The sequence below is a fragment of the Taurulus bubalis genome, assembly GCF_910589615.1.
Source record: "Taurulus bubalis genome assembly, chromosome: 4".
NCBI classification, from domain to species: domain Eukaryota; kingdom Metazoa; phylum Chordata; class Actinopteri; order Perciformes; family Cottidae; genus Taurulus; species Taurulus bubalis.
In genome coordinates this window covers 10,721,820-10,744,091 of record NC_136592.1, presented here as the reverse complement: position 1 = coordinate 10,744,091, position 22,272 = coordinate 10,721,820, and the positions used below count along the sequence as shown (strand labels likewise).

General features: G+C 43.4%; 2 protein-coding genes across 2 annotated transcripts; both read right to left on the bottom strand.

Moving 5' to 3' along the window:
- Nucleotides 1-67: 67 nt before the first annotated feature.
- gas6 (growth arrest-specific 6) lies at nt 68-13,321 on the bottom strand. The gene is made up of 15 exons (XM_079216774.1): nt 12,890-13,321; nt 12,464-12,624; nt 10,145-10,169; nt 9,988-10,050; nt 7,795-7,917; nt 6,644-6,763; nt 6,136-6,258; nt 4,907-5,028; nt 4,592-4,710; nt 4,016-4,205; nt 3,767-3,931; nt 3,507-3,675; nt 3,189-3,328; nt 2,910-3,111; nt 68-2,174 (listed from the first exon to the last, which is right to left on the bottom strand). Exons 1-15 carry the CDS (start codon nt 12,963-12,965, stop codon nt 2,023-2,025), a joined length of 1,950 nt encoding a protein of 649 aa, XP_079072900.1. The 5' UTR covers nt 12,966-13,321; the 3' UTR covers nt 68-2,022.
- A 921-nt stretch (nt 13,322-14,242) lies between these two features.
- pros1 (protein S) lies at nt 14,243-21,919 on the bottom strand (the record flags this gene model as incomplete). Its single annotated transcript, XM_079216775.1, has 14 exons — nt 14,243-15,142; nt 16,150-16,378; nt 16,530-16,666; nt 17,072-17,240; nt 17,399-17,560; nt 17,709-17,895; nt 18,092-18,332; nt 18,411-18,539; nt 19,624-19,749; nt 19,957-20,079; nt 20,207-20,287; nt 20,402-20,426; nt 20,913-21,070; nt 21,841-21,919. 14 exons carry the CDS (start codon nt 21,917-21,919, stop codon nt 14,955-14,957), a joined length of 2,034 nt encoding a protein of 677 aa, XP_079072901.1. The 3' UTR covers nt 14,243-14,954.
- Between the last annotated feature and the right edge of the window lie 353 nt (nt 21,920-22,272).

The following is a 22,272-nucleotide window of genomic DNA, read 5'->3' as shown; positions in this document are numbered from 1 at the left end:
AACCTTGAGTTTGAAACATAAACATGCCACTCACAGTAACCACACAACATACAAATGTGTTTTTTGAAAATACAATTTTACTCTTTAATGTTCATACAACTGCTTTTATTTTTAAATAGGATTTTCACTGTTGAGGGAAGTTAAAACGCAAAAGGCAGACTCCTCTCAGTATTGTACACATACTGGCAGTTAAAAGTGAAAAATGAAAAGTAAAAGACAATTTTAATATACAACATATGATTAAAAAAAAAAAAGTATAACTTGTCAAGCTCTATATTCTGGCATTGATTCATCAGAAAACTAGAAAATGATACACTAGAGGGGAGTCAAATAACACTGGAGCCCTTTTGGTATTCTCAGTCACAATGCTCCTGTAATTCTTTGTTTTTTATTGTGTTTTGATTTGCTCAGCACCTATTAAAATCAAATAAAAAAACTGAGTCCCAGATGTATGACACTTTGATCCCTGGCTATTGCTCTCACAGTCACCGAATTTCTACGTCAAGAAAATAATTGTTTATTTGTCGCTCAAACGTTTGCAGGAAGCAGATGAAGTTTAGAGACTCAGATAACCGTTTTGTTACAACTTAAATGTGCAGGAAACCTCAGTGAGCAGAAGGGAGTGTTTTTGTTTTCCATCTTCTACAAAGCATTGCACAGTCACATTATGTACATATTCAGTATATTACAGCACACTCTTTTTTTTCTCTCAGTAGCTTGTGTGGTGCGTCCGATGCAGTGCTCTCGCTCTCTCTTTCTCTCCATGGTGAGGGCCCCTTCCCGTCTCCCTGTGCTTCTGAGACTAATTATCATCCTCAGATCGGTATATGGCAGGTAATAATGTGTTTGGGTGATTCTGAAGGAAAGAAGGGGCCTTTGTGATATAGTTAGTGATTGAAGATTATTGAGAATCAGGGTGTCAGTCAGGTCTTTAAAATACTGTAATACTCAAAAATGCACAGGTGGTAATGCATAGTGTATTAACTGCAATGAGTACAACATTTTATTAGGAGAATCTTTAGCTCTGTTTGTGTGTTACAGTACTGCACCTTTGTGAAGTGATCCACCTGTTGGGAGGGGAGCTGTTGTGAAGTTTGGGTTGGTTGTTCTTTGTAGGCACACAATGAATAGGGTTGCAGGCAGACATGGAATGCCGCTTTAGTCAAAAACAAGCAGTCCATTGCTACCTGCAACAATGTGCAAGGCTTTCTACAGAACACAAAGTTGTGCCTAACACCACGCCACCCCTGCTGTGGGGACGGAGGGGATTCAGCAAATAAGACTGATTTAGTCCCCAAACAACCCCTAAAGTCATTATGCGCCAAACACTCATGAAGATCTGAGCACCTAGTCACACATTTTCTCTGAGTCGGGTAGCTGATGAACTTCTATATTTCTGGTCCCCATTTTTTTTTCTTCATGTCATCAGATTCTACATGAGCACTTGATTATTTCAAGCTTGGTGACGTGGGCCTGAGGTGGACTGGATGTAGGCAACATGACCACAGCATTAACAGCCGAGTTGCTGCAGCAAGGAGTCACAGCCTACAAAGTCCCAGTCAGATCTGCACAGGATGCGAGGCATAGTAGGCCGACCCAAGACCATCCATTGGACATTGATCTAGATAAGGCCCTGTGTGTTCTTGTGGGCTTAAGAGGCTGTGATTCATGGGCAGTTTTAGAGGCAATGTTGTGCAGCATGTATTCCCGTATCTTCTGCCGAGTACAAGGGACATTGCTCATTGGCTGACAAACTGCCTTTCCGAGTCATTATACTGAAAATACTGTGGAAAATCCCTGCAAATGCCTCGAGACAGCAGTGTCATCACAGTAATAGGACAGGGTGATCCTGGGCTAAGGCTCCAGCTGCAACCACAACGCCTGGTGCAGCTTTTCTTTTTTAACATTCCAATCCAAAACGTCTCCCTACCGGTCAAAGCTTTTATCAATATATTGGAAAAATAAATCCCCATTGCCTCAATGAACTGCCAATGGATCAGCATTGGCAGACTAATGCGCTGGTCACTGGTGAGAGTCCAGCAGGGGGCAGGAGTGTGAGCGGATGTCGTTGTGTTTGTGGATGGCCTGGTCCAAGTCCAGAGACTGTCCGTTAACACTGACCTCCATACAGCCGCTGTAGGGCGCTGACACCAGCGTGGACACCAGAGAAACATCTGAGGGAGGAAACAACAACATGTGATCCAGCAGATAAGATACGACTGTGTGGGAGCCCTAACAGTGAGTGTACAAACAGTCTGTGTGTTGAATCAGTCACACTCGGCAAACACTTTTTTTTAAATCAAGTAAACATGACATTTCGCATCAAGGAGAAAAGAACTAAATCCTTATTATGTTTCCTTTCCAGTTTGGAGAGTGCTGGAGTTAATTAAATCAGCCGTCAGTCACTGCAGAAGTGACAACTATGGATCATTATTATGGCTTGCTAACTACAGTACAAGAAAACTAAGTTGAGAAATAAATAAATGGTAGAGATTTTGCAGGAATCACCTCTCCTCATCACTCCCCAAGTAAGACTATATTATGCCGACATGAGAAAGCATGAGAGTGTTTAGAGGGAGACGCGCAGAAAAACCTCATCTTTATATAATTCAAGTGATCAGCCTCAAGATAACTGAATGTGCCACACAAACAAGGTTTACACGTGCCAAATACTCATTTTATCTCTCTTAAATTATAAGCTTCTTACATTAAATTAATTATGAATCCTTCATTTCCACCCGAGTAAAGAATACCGTCTGGCAGCTTTAGATGCCTCTACTGTTTTAATACTTTTAGTACTCTCCATCCATACTTTTACAACTCTCTACATCTCCACTAACACAACAAAAACCTACATACTGCATGAATCACAACATACTAAATGTGTACAGAAATGTGTGTTTCCTCACCAGGGAGGCCTCCTATGAAGGTGCTGGACTGTGACAGGGCGTCAATAGGAATTTCAGAGTCTTCACTACGTCCAGACTTGCCATCGACCAGCAGCAGGGTTTGGTTGCCTGAGATCGTCACGTGGATTTCATGACTCTCGCCGTCACACAGGGGGGCAGGAGAGCTGGCAATGATGACATCACCGACAGATACCAGAACAAACTGAAGGCACACAAAAGGTTAGAGTTGAGATCAAGCACCGTCACTCTCTTCACACACAAACAGGTTGATGTACTCACATCTCGCCATTCATCAGTGCCGGGATGATAGTCGGCCAGAGCGATGGAGAGAGGGACTCGGTCCTGGTGAACAAGTGCAAACAGCACTCCGATCGCAGAAATTGGACGCAGGGTCAACTGTACGCTCAGGTTCTGTGACTCTGAAGCGACGATAACAGGAAGAGAGAGAACAGCAGGTCATGAACTTTATCGACAAACAAACTGTTGGCGTTGACGGGAGTAAACATTCACCCAAACAAACAGGAGAAGCAATTAGGCAAAGATATGCAATCCCGAGCCCCGCTATGCATAACACTCCCACACATGCACACACTGCACCATAGCTGATGTTGAAGAAAGCGAAGCCTGTGCCGGGGTAATATGCTCCGGGATTCTCCGTGCTGAAACACTGCATGTTGTCGTTGGACCGAATGGTTTCTTGTATGGACGTATCTTCACCCGTCAACCACCTCCAGTCCTTCATACAGCCATCCAGACGGGGATTCACCTATGTGATAATCACACAAGTTGAGAACTCTGTAAAGAACATCTCTCTTTGGTATATGTTCAGGGTAATACACAAGCACATAAATAAACACCTGATTGACGAGGCCGTCCTCTCTGAAAGGGACTCCTCCCACGGTGAGGTTGAGTTCGTGCATTCCTTTCTTGAGCGTAAACAGATCACCGTTTACTGCAATCTTCATGACGGCCTCCCTGTCAATCTTTATCACTAGACTCCGCCCCTGCTCCTCCACCGAGATCTGAGAAGAAAACCAGACCTTTAAAGAAGCCTTCAATCAGCTTATGTACACCGCGTACGACTGTTCACAACAGAAACCTCTAACCTTTCTCCACTGGCCGTCATTAACGAGGGGTCCGCTGCTGGTGACCCTGCTGACGGTGCCGTATTTAAGCTGTAGTTCCAGTTTCCCATGGTGCATTGCCAGAACGATCCACGAGCTGTTTATGTGACCTCCGGCAAAGAAGATCACCCCCTCAGGGTCGTAGCTGCGGAAGTCAAACTCTGCGGAAAAGCTGGGAGGTGGGTAGCAGGGACAGAGCGTGCAAAAAGGTATGTTAGTATGACCAAGAGGATTGGGAATACACATGAAATGAGGGAAAATAAGGAAAAAAGGGACTTAATTAGCCGTTATAACTTCAGTGTGACTATGTATGGTAAATAAACACTTTTTCCTTTCTGACATCAAACCAAGCTCAGCTTACTGTATCATTTTAAGACAAAAATACAGTTCCTTATGTCTTCTCATTAGAGAAACTAACCAACGAGCAGGCTAGAAGAGTCCATTTAATCATGTATCCATCGTTATACTTCCTGTAAGTTAACAAGGGTATACATGTAGAAAAGGTTTGATGTTTTTGATGGGAGGCTACTGTCGAGCATGAAAACATTTTTTCCTCACCCAGTTTGAATCCTCCGGCGGAAACGCAGCCTGACCACCGGCACCCCGCTGAACATGCGGCCGAGGTAGAGGGAGCGAGAGTTCCTCTTCAGAGACGGTGACATGCAGGGAGTTATAGGCTGTGAAAACAAAAACATAAAACTATAGATCACGCATGCTGCTACTTCATGAGAACCATTTGTGTATGCAACACATGACTGTTTTAACTGGTTAAACAGCCCGAGAGTGTACTTTAAGGTTCACATTCAACCATCACGGCGAGGGCTGAAGTATGAAATATGCCTGTTAATATTTGCCACAGTTAATGTATTTCACCTTACAGCTCCTGAGGTCCTGGCCCAGCTTCATGCCCTGACGACCGTCACAGAAGCAACGGAAACTCCCCGGAGTGTTCAGACACGCCTCCGCGCAAACACCCGCATCACACTCATCCACATCTGACGAGTGACAGAGCAGGTCGAAGACGTAAAAGAGAAGGAGAGGTGAACGTCATGAGTGAGGTATGAAGGGTTACAGACAATCAGAGTGTTCATGAATTAGCAGAGTCCCATCTGTGGAGGAATTAAAAAAGGATCTTAAAAACATATTAGTTCCACAAGCGTTAATAAAAAAACACATCCAATGTCTTTCCTGTCAACATATCAGAGAATGCAAACACTTGAGTTGAGTGGTCTTTGACCTTGACTGGGTGGTTCCTCCCCGCTCCACATACAACCTTACATGGCCGTGAGAAGGTTGGCTATAATAAACGTTAATTCTCAGAGGAGGGACACTGAGGTTATGAAAAGTCTGGTTTCCACTGCAGAGCAAAACAGGGCACAGGAGAGATTAATGACTTTGGTTTGAGTTTTCTTATTCAATGTTTCTACCAACAGGCCTAATAATGTGGTCGTTTATCTTATTATGTTATCTTATTAAATACCAAGGCAGCATGTTTTTGGCCTTGGACATCTTTCCATTGCTTGAGTATAAAAGTGCATGTTGAGCAGTTATCTAATGTCTCTTGGGAAACCTTAGATTACATTTTTTTTTATTATAGAGGATACAATATATTTGTACATTACGTTTATGAAAGTCCAAGGCTTCTTGAAGATTAGGCTCGGTGATGCTGCTGGGATTGTGTTTTCAAACCATTGCCTGCGTAAAGCAGGCAATGGTTTGAAAACAAGTGTGTTAGATGACTCTTTAAAAGAGACAGCACTTCCCTAACCTGTAAACCTGTGTTTGTGAATTATGAGGACTGTATTTTGTCTTGACCACATTTATTTTGCTTTAATAACCATTTCTGTCCTGTTTGCTATCAAAAAGACACTGACAATAATAGCATGTACCAAGCAAAGGTCCCAGGGTCACTCTGTATTCATTTTCCCCCGTGAAGGCATTGGAGATGGTGACCTGTTACCTACTTATACAGAGTTTCTCTCTTCACATTCCTTTCCTGACCCCACAACACAGCTGTATCAAGTCCTGCTGGGGCTGAAGCTGCTCCTCCGTTCGCTCTCATGAAACTATGTGTTTGCGTGTGTGTGCGTATACACACTCACCAACACAGCTCTTGGTTTCGTTGTCGTAGACATAGCCGACATCGCACAAGCAATCATAGCTGCCCTCCGTATTCTCACATCGTGCAGCTCCACACACACCTGGGTCCTTACACTCGTCCACATCTGGAAGAAAGCCGGGAAGAGTACCAAGTCAACTCTTCAGCTGGAAGGACATGATCCGAGGAGGTCATTTGTGTACTTCATCCGTGTCGGGAGAAGACTTCATGGGAAATTTAAAATCGGCCACAAGACAGATGCTAGTACATTCTGGTCCTGATTGATGAACCACTTGAATCAAAATGCTCATTCTAGCCCTCACTGAACCTACATCCCAATAAATATTTACACAGAAGACACAATTTTTAGAGGCTGTGTATCATTCAATCAAGTGGACATTAAGGATGTTTTTATCATGACTTCTATGGGTTTAAACAATGATTGCATGCACAACATGAGCTTGTAATGTTGGACCTGGCAAAAGGTCGGAGAGGTCTAATGATGAACTTACCGTTACACATGTGGCGTCCTACCAACAGGTAGCCTTGGTGACAGGAGCAGCGGTAACTGCCCATCGTGTTGTTGCACTCGTGGTCACACCCTCCGTTTCTCTTGCTGCACTCGTCGACATCTGCAAATATGGGGATGGCACAGGCATCATCATGTGCTGTGAACAGCATTAGGCTGTTTGGCTGATGTCAAGATTTATCCTAGTAATACAGGATACGGTTGGACTCGACGCAACCCATTTGGAAAGTTTAAATTTTGAAATTCTGAATAGGAGCGCCTGTGTGAGTTGCCAGTTTGATACAGTTTGAAAAACTCACTTCAATGTCCTATGAATTTCTACTTTGTTAAATGGCTCACAAATATCTGCCACACTATGTCATTGTTGCTGAGTGTTTAGGAGGAGTGCGGTCGTCAAGTGGAAAAGGCTCAGACCGAGTCAAACTGAATCGGTTCTGGTTTCCTCTCACAGTAAGGTGGCAGGATGAGTCACAGTGGAAATGTGTGGAATGGTGGCTGTGCCATATGTCAACATGTTTCCCTCTCCCTCACAGTGTGTGTGTTTATGCATTGTGTGTGTTTTCCAGTTCCTGCTTATACACTTAATGTTTGTGACAGTTCCTTTGTGAAAGTGGAATCCTCTGTGCTCTAACTTTCAACGCGAGCCTCCCCTCGTGTCTGTACATGGTAACGAGCTTTGACCTCTGATGAGACAAATAGATTACTGTTGTGAGTTCCCGTACATGCAGTTCATATTGACCTGACACGTCATTCACACATCATTAATAAAAGCAGCAGCAACAGTTAGTTATTAAAGAGGCATGTGGAACAACAACAGTTGCTGCAAGATAACAGAACAGAAACACTAGAAGTACAGTTTGGCAAGGTCAAAAATTCAAAAACAAAAATATTCACATCAACATGATGAGAAACAATTAATTATTTGACAATTATATGACTAATATAAGTGATGGAAAGCTAGATTTTTCTTTCAGTGTACGAGACAGGAGTCAGCTGTCAGAAGCAAGGTCACAAAGACTGACATCTATCCAGAGACGCTGGATATGACGCAGAGTGACGGTGCAAAAATCCAACCTCTGCTGAGCTCTAGCACAGTGTGCAACTATACATCCTTTCCCACAGAGATGACAATACCTTTATCACATCTGGCTTCTGCCCAGCCTGTGAAACAGTGACAGAGGAAGTCGCCCTTTTTGTCCTCGCAGCGCACCGTACCTCTGGCATTACAGGGAGAAGGAGAGCATTGGTCTGGAATATCTTCAAGTGAGAGAAAAACAAAACACAGACAGACACAGAGGAAGGTTTAATATTGCTGTAAAACTGAGTCTGTGCAAACCGGATGCATACAATATGTGGAACTGTAAATTGACACCAGACAGAGCAAGGGCATCTCTTATGTTCCGCATATCAGGAGTTCAATATAAATAGCCTAATGCTGCCTAAGCCCTCCTGCCAGAGATGCCCTAATTCTGTCCTTCCCAGCATACCTGACCTAACTCGTACAAAAAAAAAAAAAAGATCAAATGGAAATTCAACCTTTGTTGGTTTGTCCTACTTTTCTAACTTGTGTAAGTGAGCACATGCTTTCTCTCCCAATCCACTTTCCTTTTCCCAGCAGTGTGGGAGTTTGACTGCTCGACAAGTCTGGGCATGTTAGCTGAAGTTCAGAGAGAGGGAAGACGACTGTGGTTGAAGAAAAGTAGGGGAACAGGAGAGAAAGATAAGCTCACATATGACATTTTTCAGTGAATGTTGTCAAATACTGTCCATATAATTACCGTTATTCCATTAGTAAATTATCCAGTGTTTCACACAATCTTTAAGCGCTTTTGAATATGCACATTGACAGCAAACTCAGCCAAATGATACATGTAAACTACACAGTGGTGCAGCATGAAGTGGAAAATCTACAAAAGTACATACTCCAGCTATGAGACGTTTTGTTCAACATTTGAGTCAAAGTAACTCGGCTAATCCTTTTCAGTGGTTGCACACACTTGAACCTTTGTCACAGACCACTAAAAATAGTAAATATATAAATAATCAGTGTTGAAAATATCGGGATCGTTATCAGTACATGTTTATGTATATTGGATGCCTCCTTAAGGCAATCCTTAATGGAATTGGATCCATTTGACCAAAGCTCCTGGTTAGTAATATGTTGGGGTCTATGAACAAGCAGGGTTTCTAACCGCAGGCGCCTCACTTGTTTCCTTTGCTTAACATTTTAGAGGCCCCTTAACAGCATGTCAACATTTCATTTAATTTACTAAAGCAAACACTGTGGGCTACCACAAAGACTGCTCTCATAATCTCCTTCCAAAGTTTACAGAGCAGCAACAATTCATGTCACTTACAGTAGATGCTGGAGAATGGAAAGATGTTTTGAGTCCATTTTTTCTGTGAAGCAATTTACAAAATATGAAGTCTGCATACTATGGGAACAGAAACAGGGAGGAGTGGGAGAACGGACACGGTCTTCTGTGCTTCTCGTATGTGCAAATATAAAGTTGAAACTGTATCTTTCCATAACATGCCATGTTTGTTAATTCCATGTTCTAAATATTCCATAAATGGAATTTGTGGAATGTCATGATCGACCACCCACCGCGAGACTGCACTGAGGCAGCAGACAGATGGCAAAGATTTGCAGTGAGAGATTAAGAAAGAAGTAGTGAGAGAGAGAGAGAGAGCGAGAGATAGATGGTGAGCTGCTGCGTCATGATGCTGCAGCTGAGTCATGGAAACCCCCCTCGAGGTTCCTCAGCCAATAGCAGTGAAGCCGGGTTGGTCTCTTGTATCCTGATGCAGCAGAAATCCTGTGCTCCACTCGCGTCAGACTTTTTCTTTCACGTCACCCCTCCGCTGAGCCAACTCCCCAAGACGCTGGTGCAGTCACGCAGAGATAGTGAGTGAGCGAAAATGTGACGACTGAAGGGGTGTGTCACTCATTCACCAATCCGCAGCATCACTGAGGCAAAGTGCTGCAATGTTGCCCACAGATACCTGGGCGCACGCACAAAAAGCACACACACACGCTAATTTAAAAAGACACAGAATCAGATGTGTCACGCTGCAAAACTGAAACGGGGTTGCCGAAGAAATACAGAACCCTTTTCTTTATATCTTCTTTCCCTTTCATCTTAGAGAGAGTGTGTGTGTGCCACAGTGTGATGCAGAGCAGTGATACTGCAGTGCAGCCCAACCCCACATTACAACGAGTTGGCCGCTCTCTGGATGTAGTAATACTTACACAGTGAAAAGACAGACAGAAAGGATGGATGTCTACAATACTGCCATTCACAGATAAGAGGGCATACAACTTACTGTGAACACATGTAATCAGATCCTGTTTCTTCTTTTCAGCATCTCCAAACTTCTCCATGCAGGCTATACAAAAAAAACATTTAAATAAAAGAGATTAACAACATAGAATCAGTCTTCATCAATCAGATGAAGTGTTTTAGTCAGGACGTTAACTTACCTAAATATTTTGGATAGAAGTAGTCCTAAATCAGGGAGAAGAGGTGGAAAGAGAGGGATAAAGTTACGTAGGCATATCAACAACAATCTAAAACAGAACAAGATAATCTAAATAAATGGTCACAACTAGTTGGGGCAGGGTGGCGTTAATACTTAACATAAGCTAGGTTTTGTTTTGTTTCATGTCTCTGTGCTCATATGGTCATGGGAGTGAAAAGAGACTTGTGAAGAATCATTTATTTTGGTCACAATATGATTAGTCTAATCTCTGCGTCTGTGTGCTCTCTCTAATGGGTGCGGCCCTTTGCCAAAGGGAATTTGCTGCATTCCTGATAGTAGGAGCATCCCTCCCGCCTCCTGGCTGCAGTACTCTTCCACATGTAGGTCAGAATTTGGGAATTATCTACCAGTGGAAAGATCTGCTCTGGAGGCATAGAGACTTTAGGGACCTGCTGCTGCAGTAGGACCCAGATGCAGCGGACTGAGGTGAAAAACTCTCCTGCAAGAATCAGTTATCAGACAAAATCTCTGCTAAAGCTAGGAACATATTACACAATGTTATCCGGATAATACCAGTGTTGTGCTGCAAAAAATGATTTACAAAGGCCAGTTATGTTCAGCTGAGATGCAGTGTGGTCCTAAAACTTGTTTGGGGAGATTACTAAACATAGTCCTTACGTCCGCTGTGACACATTCTTACTCTTTTACAAACTAACACGTGAGGTACCAGAAACTTGGCGTGTTCGCACGTGTAGCCAAACCGTGAGTATCAAGGAAAACCCCATTCTCCCTCTCTCTGCAGAGCCAGAAAGCTGCAGCAGAGGAAAATGCAGTGTCAGAGATGAGCACTTTCAGAATGAATAATGCAGCTATGAATGAGTCGGCAGCTTTGTGATACGACATGGTCGAAAACTGCAGGCACACATAAGTCGTTCTGACGGTGATGCAAGTCCAGCTGATTCAAACGCCACGAAGATGGAACGCCACTCAACTTTACCTTTTCCTCTGAACTCAGCTCAACATCGCTTTAATCCTGCCTCAGTTTCCATGTCTGACCACTTGGCTAATCTTACGAGTAATCTCTGAGTCATCGATTGCCTCATTCACTCACCTCGAGCTTCGATTCACTACGACAAAACTTCCAAGAGTAAGAGCGATCCCTAAAGAGCAGAGCATCACCAGTGCATTGAATCTCTAACTTAGGAACCAGGCACTTAACCAAACATTCAACGTCGTCAGGATGTACTTGTTGCTGGAATGTTTTTCGACAGGCAAGAGTCTGCACTGTAAAGGGCCCACACTATAACTTAGTTCACTATGTAACATTCACATGTGCAAACACAGCGCATACAGGTATTCTCTTTTAAAGACTTAAGAGTCAAAAAGGCCCCCAGTCCACGTTTTCAGACTCGTTCTGTCAGTTATATCTTTGGGGATGGTTGGCATATGCAGCAGATAGTACATATTCAATAAAGAGAGAAGAAAAAGAGGGTGGGAGCATGGACACAGATCAATGAGGCAGTGGGCACTACTAGTGTTGAATGAAACACATCTCAACCCATGTTAGACTGTAAACAGCTAATCAGCTCCCAAATAGATCAATCCGACTCAGAGGAGTTTGTTTGCACCATTCATGTGCAGTTGTGCAGAAGGATATTTAAGAGTAGCATCTGGAGACAGATGGTGAGAACAGAGATGGAGTTTCACATAGTTGGCATCCCATCAGCCAGGCAGAGCGCCAACTTGATAGGGACACAGTTTTACCAAATGTAATATATTTAGGCGGAAAAAAGAAGACACACAAGTGACGGTGTGTGTCAAAAATGATGTGGAGTTTGGGGAGCAGAGTCTTCACTGCATTTTATAAAATTAAAAGATTAGTCACATGCTGACTCAATGTCTGTCACAGAAAGAAACAAAAAGAAGATGATGAAAGCACGGCAAGTCGTTGACATGGGGATGTTATGTGCACTGACAGCGATCAGCGCTCCGGACTTATTGGAGCATGAACACCAGCGGCCCAGACAATGAATCATTAGTCTGCTGTTGCATTACAGTCATCAATTTACAGTCAATATGAACATGATGTAAACAACCGAGTTGGCAGCTTTATGTTTTCCAACAATTGTCGTGTGGCAAAACTAGGTTTGAACTCATTCCTACTGGGACAATGTGTTTTGACTAGTCCCAGACTTAGCTGAGTGTTAAGTCCTGCAGTAGCTCAATGGAGAACAAGAAGGTGTGGTGTTGTGGTTGCTGCATTCAACCTAGGACTGAAAACCACAACTTTAGTGGAGCTTTGGTGCTTCAACACACTCACCGTCTCCGGGTCGTTTTCAAACACTTCTCTGGCCTCCTCTTTGCTGCACTTTTCCTCCACACACTCCCTCTCCAAGTGTCCTTGCTTTGTCTCCTCGAAAACTTGATTCGCTCTCCTGTGTCTGCTCAGAAACTGGTTTGCCTCTTGGGGAGACAGCGAAACTAAAACAAGAACAGAAGGACACCCCGTAAGACACATAGATGCATTAACCCGAAACAACCAGAGAAAGGTCAAACCACTCTGGCTTTAAACACTATTTTGGCTGCCAAAGACGAAAACATTTTCAGAAAGGTTGCGAAACACCCCTCACGTTAATGCCCAGTTAATAGCATGCATCATCATCATCATCACCTTCATCAAACACAACACAAATATCAAAGAGGATTTAGCGAGCTAGCTAGCCGTAGCATGCAACTGTTTACTCACTGCTGTCGGACCAGCGGACCAGCAGCAGGATTAGCAGCGCGCCCGGTGAGAGGGACGCGGTCCGGGTCAGCCGCATTGTTTCACCGCCGAGTCCTGCGCCGCGCTTGAGAAACTTTCTCCTGCTTCGTCTCGTAGTCTCTCTACCCTCTCTCTCTGTCTCCTAACGCCTCAATGTCACCGAGCCGAATGAGAGCGAAACACACACTGCAGGTATTCAGGTGCTAATCGCGAACGTCTCTGACGTGAAACCGAGAACCTAAACTGTCGCGCGCTCCGCCCGCATATCATTCATCACGCGGGCAAATTAGGCAGCTGTCCTCTCTGTTCTCTGCGGCTCAGCTCGTCCCCCATTGCGGTTTGTACTTTTTATTGCGTGACACACACACACACTCTCTCTCTCTCTCTCTCTCTTTCTCTCTCTCTCTCTCTCTCTCTCTCTCTCTCTCTCTCTCTCTCTCTCTCTCTCTCTCTCTCTCTCTCTCTCTCTCTCTCTCTCTCTGCAGAGACAGAAGCAGAAGTTTGTAACGAGGCATCCCTCCTTCCGTTTGCGTGCGTAATGAGTGGGTGAACCCATTAACACCCAAGTCAAATTAATATATGTTTCAGTTGGTGACGCTCATTTTCAATTAGTTAACTTAATGTGCTGCTGGGTAAACTTATACATACATTACATGTGTTTGTGCTAATCTAACAGCACCCATGCAAAAAGTCTCTGCAAGGCACCGTTTTGCATATTGCATAATATGTGACTCCACTTCAACGGAGATCCGAGAAGTCCCAGGTTAAAAGCAAGTGTATTTTTAGACGCATAACTTCTTTTTTTCCCAACAAGTAACTTTTCTTTCAGTTTTGTTTTCTCCGAATCAGTTTCAAATGCCCTCTCCTATTTCTATTTACTTTCTTTTCCTGTTTTCCCATTTCTCTCGAGGCCATGATTGACTTGACATTATACCTGTGCTGTGTGTGATGTACCTGACCGGTTGTAGTATTATAATTGTCTTCATATATATATATATATATATATATATATATATATATATATATATATATATATATATATATATATATATATATATATATATTACTGTATATATTACTGTATCAATTAAAGTTACATTGATGTATTGCCTTTTTAAATATGGACCCAAAGTCTAACATTGACGGATTTATGAACAGCACTATTCATTAAATCGAGGGATACTATGAACCCATATTGTGTAATACGCCTCGCAGTGATCCCCAAAAACTTCATGACGGTGCAGAACCATGTTTCCTTTTGTGCAAGGACATAGGAAAGATGGGTTGGCCACAGGCTGTGACAAGAGGACAGATAGACATTGAAATCCAATACCATCAGGTTGCTTTGACCAATTTTATTAAAACAAACAACTACATTTAAGTCATATATTAAAGATCTGAACACGGACCGACCAGGAAAACCCTGGTTTCAGCTGAGAGGCGTGTACATCTGGAGACAACCAATGTTGTGTTCTGGGATACAATCAAATGATAGACCATGTTTCTAAACGTTAGGTTACTAAACCACCTCAGACCTCCACAATGGCTAGTTGTCGCCAAGACATTCGCCTCCTGAGAGACCAAAATTGAAGGGAAGTTCGAGATAGTACCGTGCTTCAACAACAGGTGGTCTCAAAGCCTGGTCAACAGTGACCATTTGTTTATTTTTCTACACAAACACAACCACCTCTTTTCAACACATGGTATGTGTGCTACAGAGCACAGCTCTTTTTGAATATTTCCTGGAAAGCATTTCATTCATAGCAACAAACTGCTACAACTACGTCATCTAGCCGTCCAGCTCCTGCTCGCTCACTGGCAAGTCAGCTTTTGTTGTGGGCCTCACTAATAGAAAATATTAAAAAATATATGCTTCTTAAAACAAACCCATCGGAGAAAGTCGACAAAAATGACGATAATCGTCTACCCCCGTCTCCTCTTCTTGTCATTTCTCATTCCTCCATCCCATCTTCTATATCTCTCTTTCCAAAATATCCCACGATGTGACCGCTGTGGGATGCTGCCTAGTGTGCTGGGCTAATTAAGGTCACTTTCTGTGATGGTGCCTTGCCTCCGGTTGCCTCTCGGGGGCAGACACAGGGGGGCAGGAATGGGACTTAATACTGTCGTCTTTGCTGAGAGCCTCGTCGAAATCCAGCAGCTGGCCGGCGATAGTGATGTCCATGCAGCCGTGGTAAAAGGCCGTCACAGGGGTGGCAGGCAACGGGACGTCGGCTGAAAGATGTCAGTGAAAGTCAGTGAGAATGACAATAACGAATAATAAATAACGGTATTTATTTATAAACGGTAATAACATGCTACACAATAAATAAATACAACTAAAATGGAGATGAGTCATAAGTTCTTGACCGAAGTTGAAGTTAAGAACTCCAAGTACTATAATCTACAAATGTAAATTCAAATATTCTAGCCCACACCACGAGAGACTGACTTTGCTGAACTCACTTAGTCATACAGTTAACCTGTTTGTTTAGAGGGAGGAAAGGTAACTAATGCATGCTTTTTTGCCATGCTACCAGGGATTACAATATCTCAACAACCGTTGGATAGTTTGCCATGAAATCTCTTTTCAGACATTCACGTTTCCAAAAAAAAGCCTCCTGATGATTTTGGTGATCCTCTGGCTTTCCTGTCACGCCACCCCCCTGAAGGTGACATTTGAATTCAAGGGACAAATCTTCCCAACCGTTGGCATGAAATCTGGTGAATTCATGTCCACCTCAAGATGAATTGTCATCACTCTGATCCTTTAACTTTTAATCTAGCGCCATCATCTGGTCAGACATGTAAATTGTGTCCAAGAATGAAGAATGTCTCATGAGGTTCCCGTCATCCACAGCTAAATATAGAGCTAACACCCTCAACTAAGATGTAAAAATGGTAAACATGATACTTGCTCAATGGCAGCACGATCGCGTCGTCACTCAGTGTGACAGTATGCTGACGTTAGCATTTAGCTCAACGCACCACTATGCCCAAGTACAGACTCACTCCAGTTATGACGTTACAGCACAATCCAGGGAATATTCTGCTTTGCTTTGCACTGCTTTTGCTGCATGAGAACGCTTTCTTATAAATAGATGAGGACTGGTTGGTGTTCATACTGAAATGATTGGAGCCAGGAAGGCACATTTATAGTGACCATATATAGTGAATAAATAATGTTCATAGTTATCTTCAAAGGAGTGACTTCAGTACTTTTACTTCAAACATAAACTAACCTGGTATCCCACCAATGTATGTACTGACGGGGCTCTGCATGGTGCTGTTGAGGCGCTTCAGTGCCTCCTGCAGGCCATCAGACTTCATGTAGGTAACAGTGGAGGAGTTAGCTGAGATTTGGATTTCTGTGGGAGTCACATTGAGCTGCACCATCAGCCGGTCCGGGTAGCACAGCATCAGAGCATCCAGCGTTGCCACGGAGACGCCGTCCAAGAACACTTGCAAGTTCTGGAGAATGGATGTAAATAACATCACAGAGTTTAATCGTGTGTGTGTGTGTGTGTGTGTGTGTGCGTGCGCGTGTGTGTGTGTGCATGCGTGCGTGAAGACATACTGAGATACACGTGTTTATTTCAAACAGAAGTGCGAATGAACTCACAGCATCTTCTTCTCCCTTCGATACTACAGCAACTGACAGGGGGACTTTGTTGTTGTGCACAAGAGCGAAGAGGACGCCCGTGCTGCTGGACGGACGTATGTTCATCTGCACATCGACCTTCCAACTTCCAGAATCACCTAAGTTACACAAACACATTTATTTTGTCAAGTCGGACATTTAGGAAGGTTGTCCTTTTCCATGGTTTTACCAAAGTGGAAGGATCTTGTGTGTCTCTGTCTACTCCTAATAAGCCTAATAGTCGGTGTTCCTAAAGCCCTGACAGGTTTTGTCGCGATATGGACTATAGGGTACATGCACAGGTGTACCATACATGTGGTAAGGACCGAGCTGGTCTTACTCCATGAAGTAGATCTTTATACGAAACCCACCAACTTGGGCCTTACTGTGTGGAATTGTATGCCCTCTTTGTTCATGCGTTTCTTTTGGGTGTTTCACTTTCCTCAAAACTACATGTGGTCCTGCTGTGACCAGAGACCAATCTTTCCTATAGGAATGAATAAAGTACAACTTAACTTACTCACTATAATCAATGTTGAAGTGTGCCAGTCCTTCCCCAGTGAAGAAAGAGCCTCGTTCCACATACACAAAGCAATGTTTGCTCCTCTTCTCTTGGATGACCTCCTTTACCCCAGATGCTCCCTGATTCATGATGTTCCAGCCCCGAATGCAGCCATCAAGTCGAGGGTTGATCTAGTGGATCGATGGACACGCACACTGAGCACAACACTGGCTTGGAGCTGGCCCAATGTAAATCCTGGTATATTCATCTCAGTGTTGCTTGAGTTTGGGACAACAGGTCAAAAAAGTATAATTCATTGTGTGCGCATGCTTTCAGGCGACTCGCTTACAGGTTTGAGAACGTCAGTGCCGTTGGGCAGACCAGCGATGTAGACCTTGGTCTCCAGTTTGCCATCAACAGAAGTAAAGAGACTATCAGGGCTGCTGATGCTCATCACAGCTTCCTTGCTGATCTTCACACTGATGCTGCTCTCCAGCTCATCCACAGAGATCTACATGTTTCACGTAGAGCACACGGTTACACACAAGCCACTTTCCATCGATTCAGTTCATCGATCAGCACTTCGGCTCTCACTTTGTTAACCATAGGGAAAGAAGTTGAACCGTGTAGAGAACTACTGGACATAGGCTCATTCTTACCACGTGCCACTGTCCATCATTGATGACTTTTCCTCCGCTGGTGACCTTGGACATGTGCTGGTTCTTAAACTGGACTTCAATGCGGCCGCCTCTTAGCCCCAACATAAACCACGAGTCATCCAAGGACTTGGCGTACAGCACAACTCCCTCTGGGTCAAAGGTACGGAAGTCAAACTCTGCTGCAAACCTAACCACCAGAAACAGAAATATGGAGATGCTTGAGATACGTTTTTGTTCGGCATTCGCTCAGATGGACTTGTAAGCTAAATCGATTAATACTCATCTACTCCCATCTTGAAAGCTACCAGAAAGATACATCCGTAGGCTCTGACAACACTAGGTGTGTAATTATAAGTTTACGTGTGTTTGTGATAGAACCTCACTTTGTGTTTTCTGGCAGACGCAAGCGCAGATGGAGGACAGGACGGCCTGTAAACTGCTCTCCCAAGTAAAGCATCTCAGCGTGTCTGTAGTCATACAGCTCCACACAAACAGGGATTTGTTCACAGTACCGCTCATTCTCCCCCAAATGCAGACCCTGACGACCATCACAGTGGCACGCAAAGCTGCCCACGGTGTTTATACATGTCCCTTGGCACACAGTCAACTCGCACTCATTTATGTCTGCAAAGACAGGAAAAAAAAAGATTACAGCAGTGATCTTTGGTTTAAATGTCTATGGTAAAGGTCTTAAAGTGTCACCATCGCAGGTCTTGGTATTGAAGTTATATTTGAAGCCCAGGGGACACTGGCACTCATACATGCCCGGCGTGTTGACACATTTAGCCGGTTCTTTGCAGATACTGCGGTACATGAGGCATTCATTAATATCTGGAAAACAGGAAATAAAGGGTGAAAATGGGAAGCTGGTCTTCCTCATTAACAAATATTATTTGCAAATATAAACTATATGGTGTTGATTGCAAGTGCAATTTTGGTACATACAATCGCTTATAATTCCATTGTTCAACCTTTTGGACAGCATTAGTTTGTAAAAGTTACATTTAGAAACATTTTAAATGCAGCTGCAAGCAGAGCCAATTTTGAAAACTCTTCCTTGGTGGTGGGTTTAAGGAAGTCAGCTGCTGAAAATATTTTGCTCTCATGAGGTACGTTGCTGTCAAATTAAACCGAGCAAACAAACAAACAAAAAGCAAACTTGGATGTTGTGAACAGAATAGTGAATATTTGCTAAAAATAAGCAATTTGATCATATCTCAATATTTACTGAGATTGCATGGACAAAGAAATCAAGGATTCCATTAAAACAAATCTAAAGTATGGTCTCCTAAAGATCAAGGCCAATCAAAAAAAAAAGGGGCAAAGCAAATTTACCAAACTGACTCAGTTCATGTTTGTGAAGACTTTGCACTCAACAAGCCGTAACACACTAAAGACAAACACTGAGTGAACTTCCCACGGATACAAATATGCGGAAATTAGACAACAATCATCTACAAACTGTTAGCAAGTTCTAACAGCTCAGAGATGTGAGACTGGTGGACCATCTTTTCAGATGTGAAAAGTTTCTCATATTGTGTGATGTAAGAGATCACCTCAGGTCAGCTTTAGAAATAACAAATGGTTCAGGCCCTGAGCACAACAGCTGGACAGCAGAGATTTTGTTATGAAGTTAGGGTTCCACAGCCCATATGAAGAAACAAAAAGGAACAACACGCCCTGTACACATGTGTTTGCTCAGCTGGTTTGTAGCACTATACGGCCCTCTTCCATAGGGACAGTAAAAAAGCTGAATGTCTTCAGTTAGGTGAGGTAACAGCATATAATACACATAATAGTACATGGAAACTGTACCTTTCTGTCCTTGGGTGGAACTAAAATTAAAATTTAAATGATTCATAGCATTACTGCCATTTGGCTGCACGAATTGCAATTGAAATGAATGGAGTCTTACCCAAGCAGGTGACTTTGTCATTGCTAATGAAGCCCTCTTCACACTTGCAGTGGAAACTGCCGGGTATGTTGAAACATTTCTGGTTACATCCCGCTGGAAATTCCGCATCTAAACACTCATTGATGTCTGCCCAGTCAACACATGAGACGACAACATTCATCAGCAGCCAGTTCAAGCGTTTCAAAAGGTTGAATTAATCAGTTGTGAGCTGAATTCTGAGCCTCATTTTAGGGACAAAATATCAAAACAGAATGTTAGGCAAAAAGCAAAGAGATGCCCGTTTTAAAATTTGCACAAAATATTGAAAATCCCAAATGACGTATCAGAACTTACCGTCCTCGCAGAGCGCCCCCCTCCAGCCGGGTTTGCACTCACACGTGAAGGAGGCCTGTCCATCCACGCAGCGCTTTGAGCCCTCCTTGTAGCATGGCGGCGGTGTGCACTGGTCACTGATCTCTGCCATGCAACAAACCATTTTGGACATAGACATACGATCTTAATAAGCATTTCACAGGGGAAGATAACCTTTAATCGCCTCCCAGATTTTCTGATAAATTGCAATTCATACGAAGAAGCCCCTCACCCGTCACACAAGTGCGAAGGTCTGACGAGATGGCATCTGCATTTGGATTGTTAATGCCGACGCGGTGTGAACCCAGACAAGCTGCAACAAAGAAGAGTGTTCTTTGTCAGTGCAGACTAGTAAAGGCAAAGCAGAATAATTCAATATAAAAACATGGCAAACAAACAAGAGACACGATACATTCTGCAAACTTACCAACATATTTGGGGTAGAAGTATTCCTGGGAGAGAAAAAAAAGATTTCAAATTCACATTTGACAATAAAGACAAGACGAAAAAGAACAAAGAGAGAGAGATTACAACCAGCTGTGCTCTGAATACCTTTTCTGTTTGAATTTGCATTTAATAATACAATAGTACCAATAAAAGTAACGTAGGTTTCATTTTTTCTATATTATACTGAAGGAAAATGTTTCAGTAATATAGCATCTGATCTATAGCTGAAATGTTTAGTCAATAAATCTACAAGTAAAATGTGAGGACATGATCAATGCATATAACATTGTTGTGTTTCAGTAAAAGTGCAACAAACAAAAAAAGAAATATGTCTTGGTTTTGGACTATTGGAACATAGATTGGCAACAAATCCCACAATAATGAAATGAACCACTAGTCGCAGCCCGAGTCTGATCTGTCGCTGGCATTCTCTCTCACTGCTCAATCCATCTCTGGTTTATTTCTCCAGGGGGTTGCTGCTCTTCTCGTACCGTCTCTGGGTAGTTCTCAAAGATCTCCCTGGCCTCCTCCTTGTCGCACAGCTCCTCAATGCACTCCCTCTCCAGGTTGCCCTTTTTGCTCTCCTCAAACAGAGAGTTGGCCCTCTTCTTCCTGCTCAGGAACTGGGAGGCTGTGCTCTGGCTCAGGACTAAAGAGGGAGAAATAGATACATATAAATACACATTACATTACATTTAGCTGACGCTTTTATCCAAAGCAACTTACAATAAGTGCATTCAACCATGAGTACAAACTCAGAACAACAAGAATGAAGAAAGTACAATTTCTTCAAGGAAGCAAAACTTCAAAGTTCTATAAGTAAGTGTCACTAAATAGCTACTTTCTTTATTGAAGGTATAGTAGGACAACTTGTGGCAATAAAGAGTGACGCTATCTTTTTGCATTGCCAGTGATGTTTTCTATCACAGCAATCAGAAGTGAACAAACCAATAAATGGATACTCTCACATGTGTGATTAATACAACCGGGCATATGCAGCTCTACTTAACACATGGCTGATCCCAGCAGGAAAACAAGTCCTCATGACAGATGGCTGATGCCTGCCTGGACAAAGTGGACAATCTAATTACTTCTGTGAATTGGTTAGAAGAACAAATAAAACGTTATTGCGAAACCGCTATTTCCCAGAAATTACCCCTAGTTGTTGTAACAAGCAGCTCATGTTGTCCAATCATTGTTTCACTGAGCAGAAAGCCGTTATGACCCCCCACACACACTTTATTTTTTATTGTTTGTCCGTTTGCTTAAAAAGATTGACAGAGTCTTGCCCCCGTACCCAACGGGTCACATATAGGCTGACCGCTGTTTTCAATCAGAGGCACTGGCACGAAATAGAGCTATTCCGTTACTTCACTACGCAGGGTTCAAAACGCAAAACCCAAACGCGTCCGTACTTACATCGATACGCATCGACGAGCGTCACGAGGAGCACGAGACAGGCCACGGATTCCCCAAGCGCCCGTTTATTTCTCCACATAGTCGGGCTGTTCTTCCTGCTAGGCCACGGCTTGGCTCCGAGTAAAGACTGGCGCACGAACAACTTTATTCTTCCCGAAAGTGTTTTCGTAGAGAGAGAGAGGGGGGGAGAGAGAAGGGGAGGGAGGGAGAGAGAGAGAGAGAGAGAGAGAGAGAGAGAGAGAGGGGAGTGGAGCCCGGGGAGCAGAGACACGGGGGTATGCGTGGAGGCAGCTAGGGAGCGCTGCACACGCTGCCCCCGCACACACTGCCGTTGTTTGGCCTTACTTGCATGCATGTTGCTGCATTTGAGTGAGTGGCTGAACTCCCGACAAAACTATCTACACACAGCAGAACCACTGACACACAGAAACA

Excerpts from the sequence above, each read along its gene's own strand:
- gas6 (XM_079216774.1), bottom strand. The coding sequence starts at position 12,965 with ATGCGGCTGACCCGGACCGCGTCCCTCTCACCGGGCGCGCTGCTAATC. Across the intron at positions 5,029-6,135 it reads CGAAACCAAGAGCTGTGTTG|ATGTGGATGAGTGTGATGCG; the intron begins GTGAGTGTGTAT and ends GTCACTCGTCAG. Across the intron at positions 3,329-3,506 it reads TTTCTTCAACATCAGCTATG|AGTCACAGAACCTGAGCGTA; the intron begins GTGCAGTGTGTG and ends TCGTCGCTTCAG.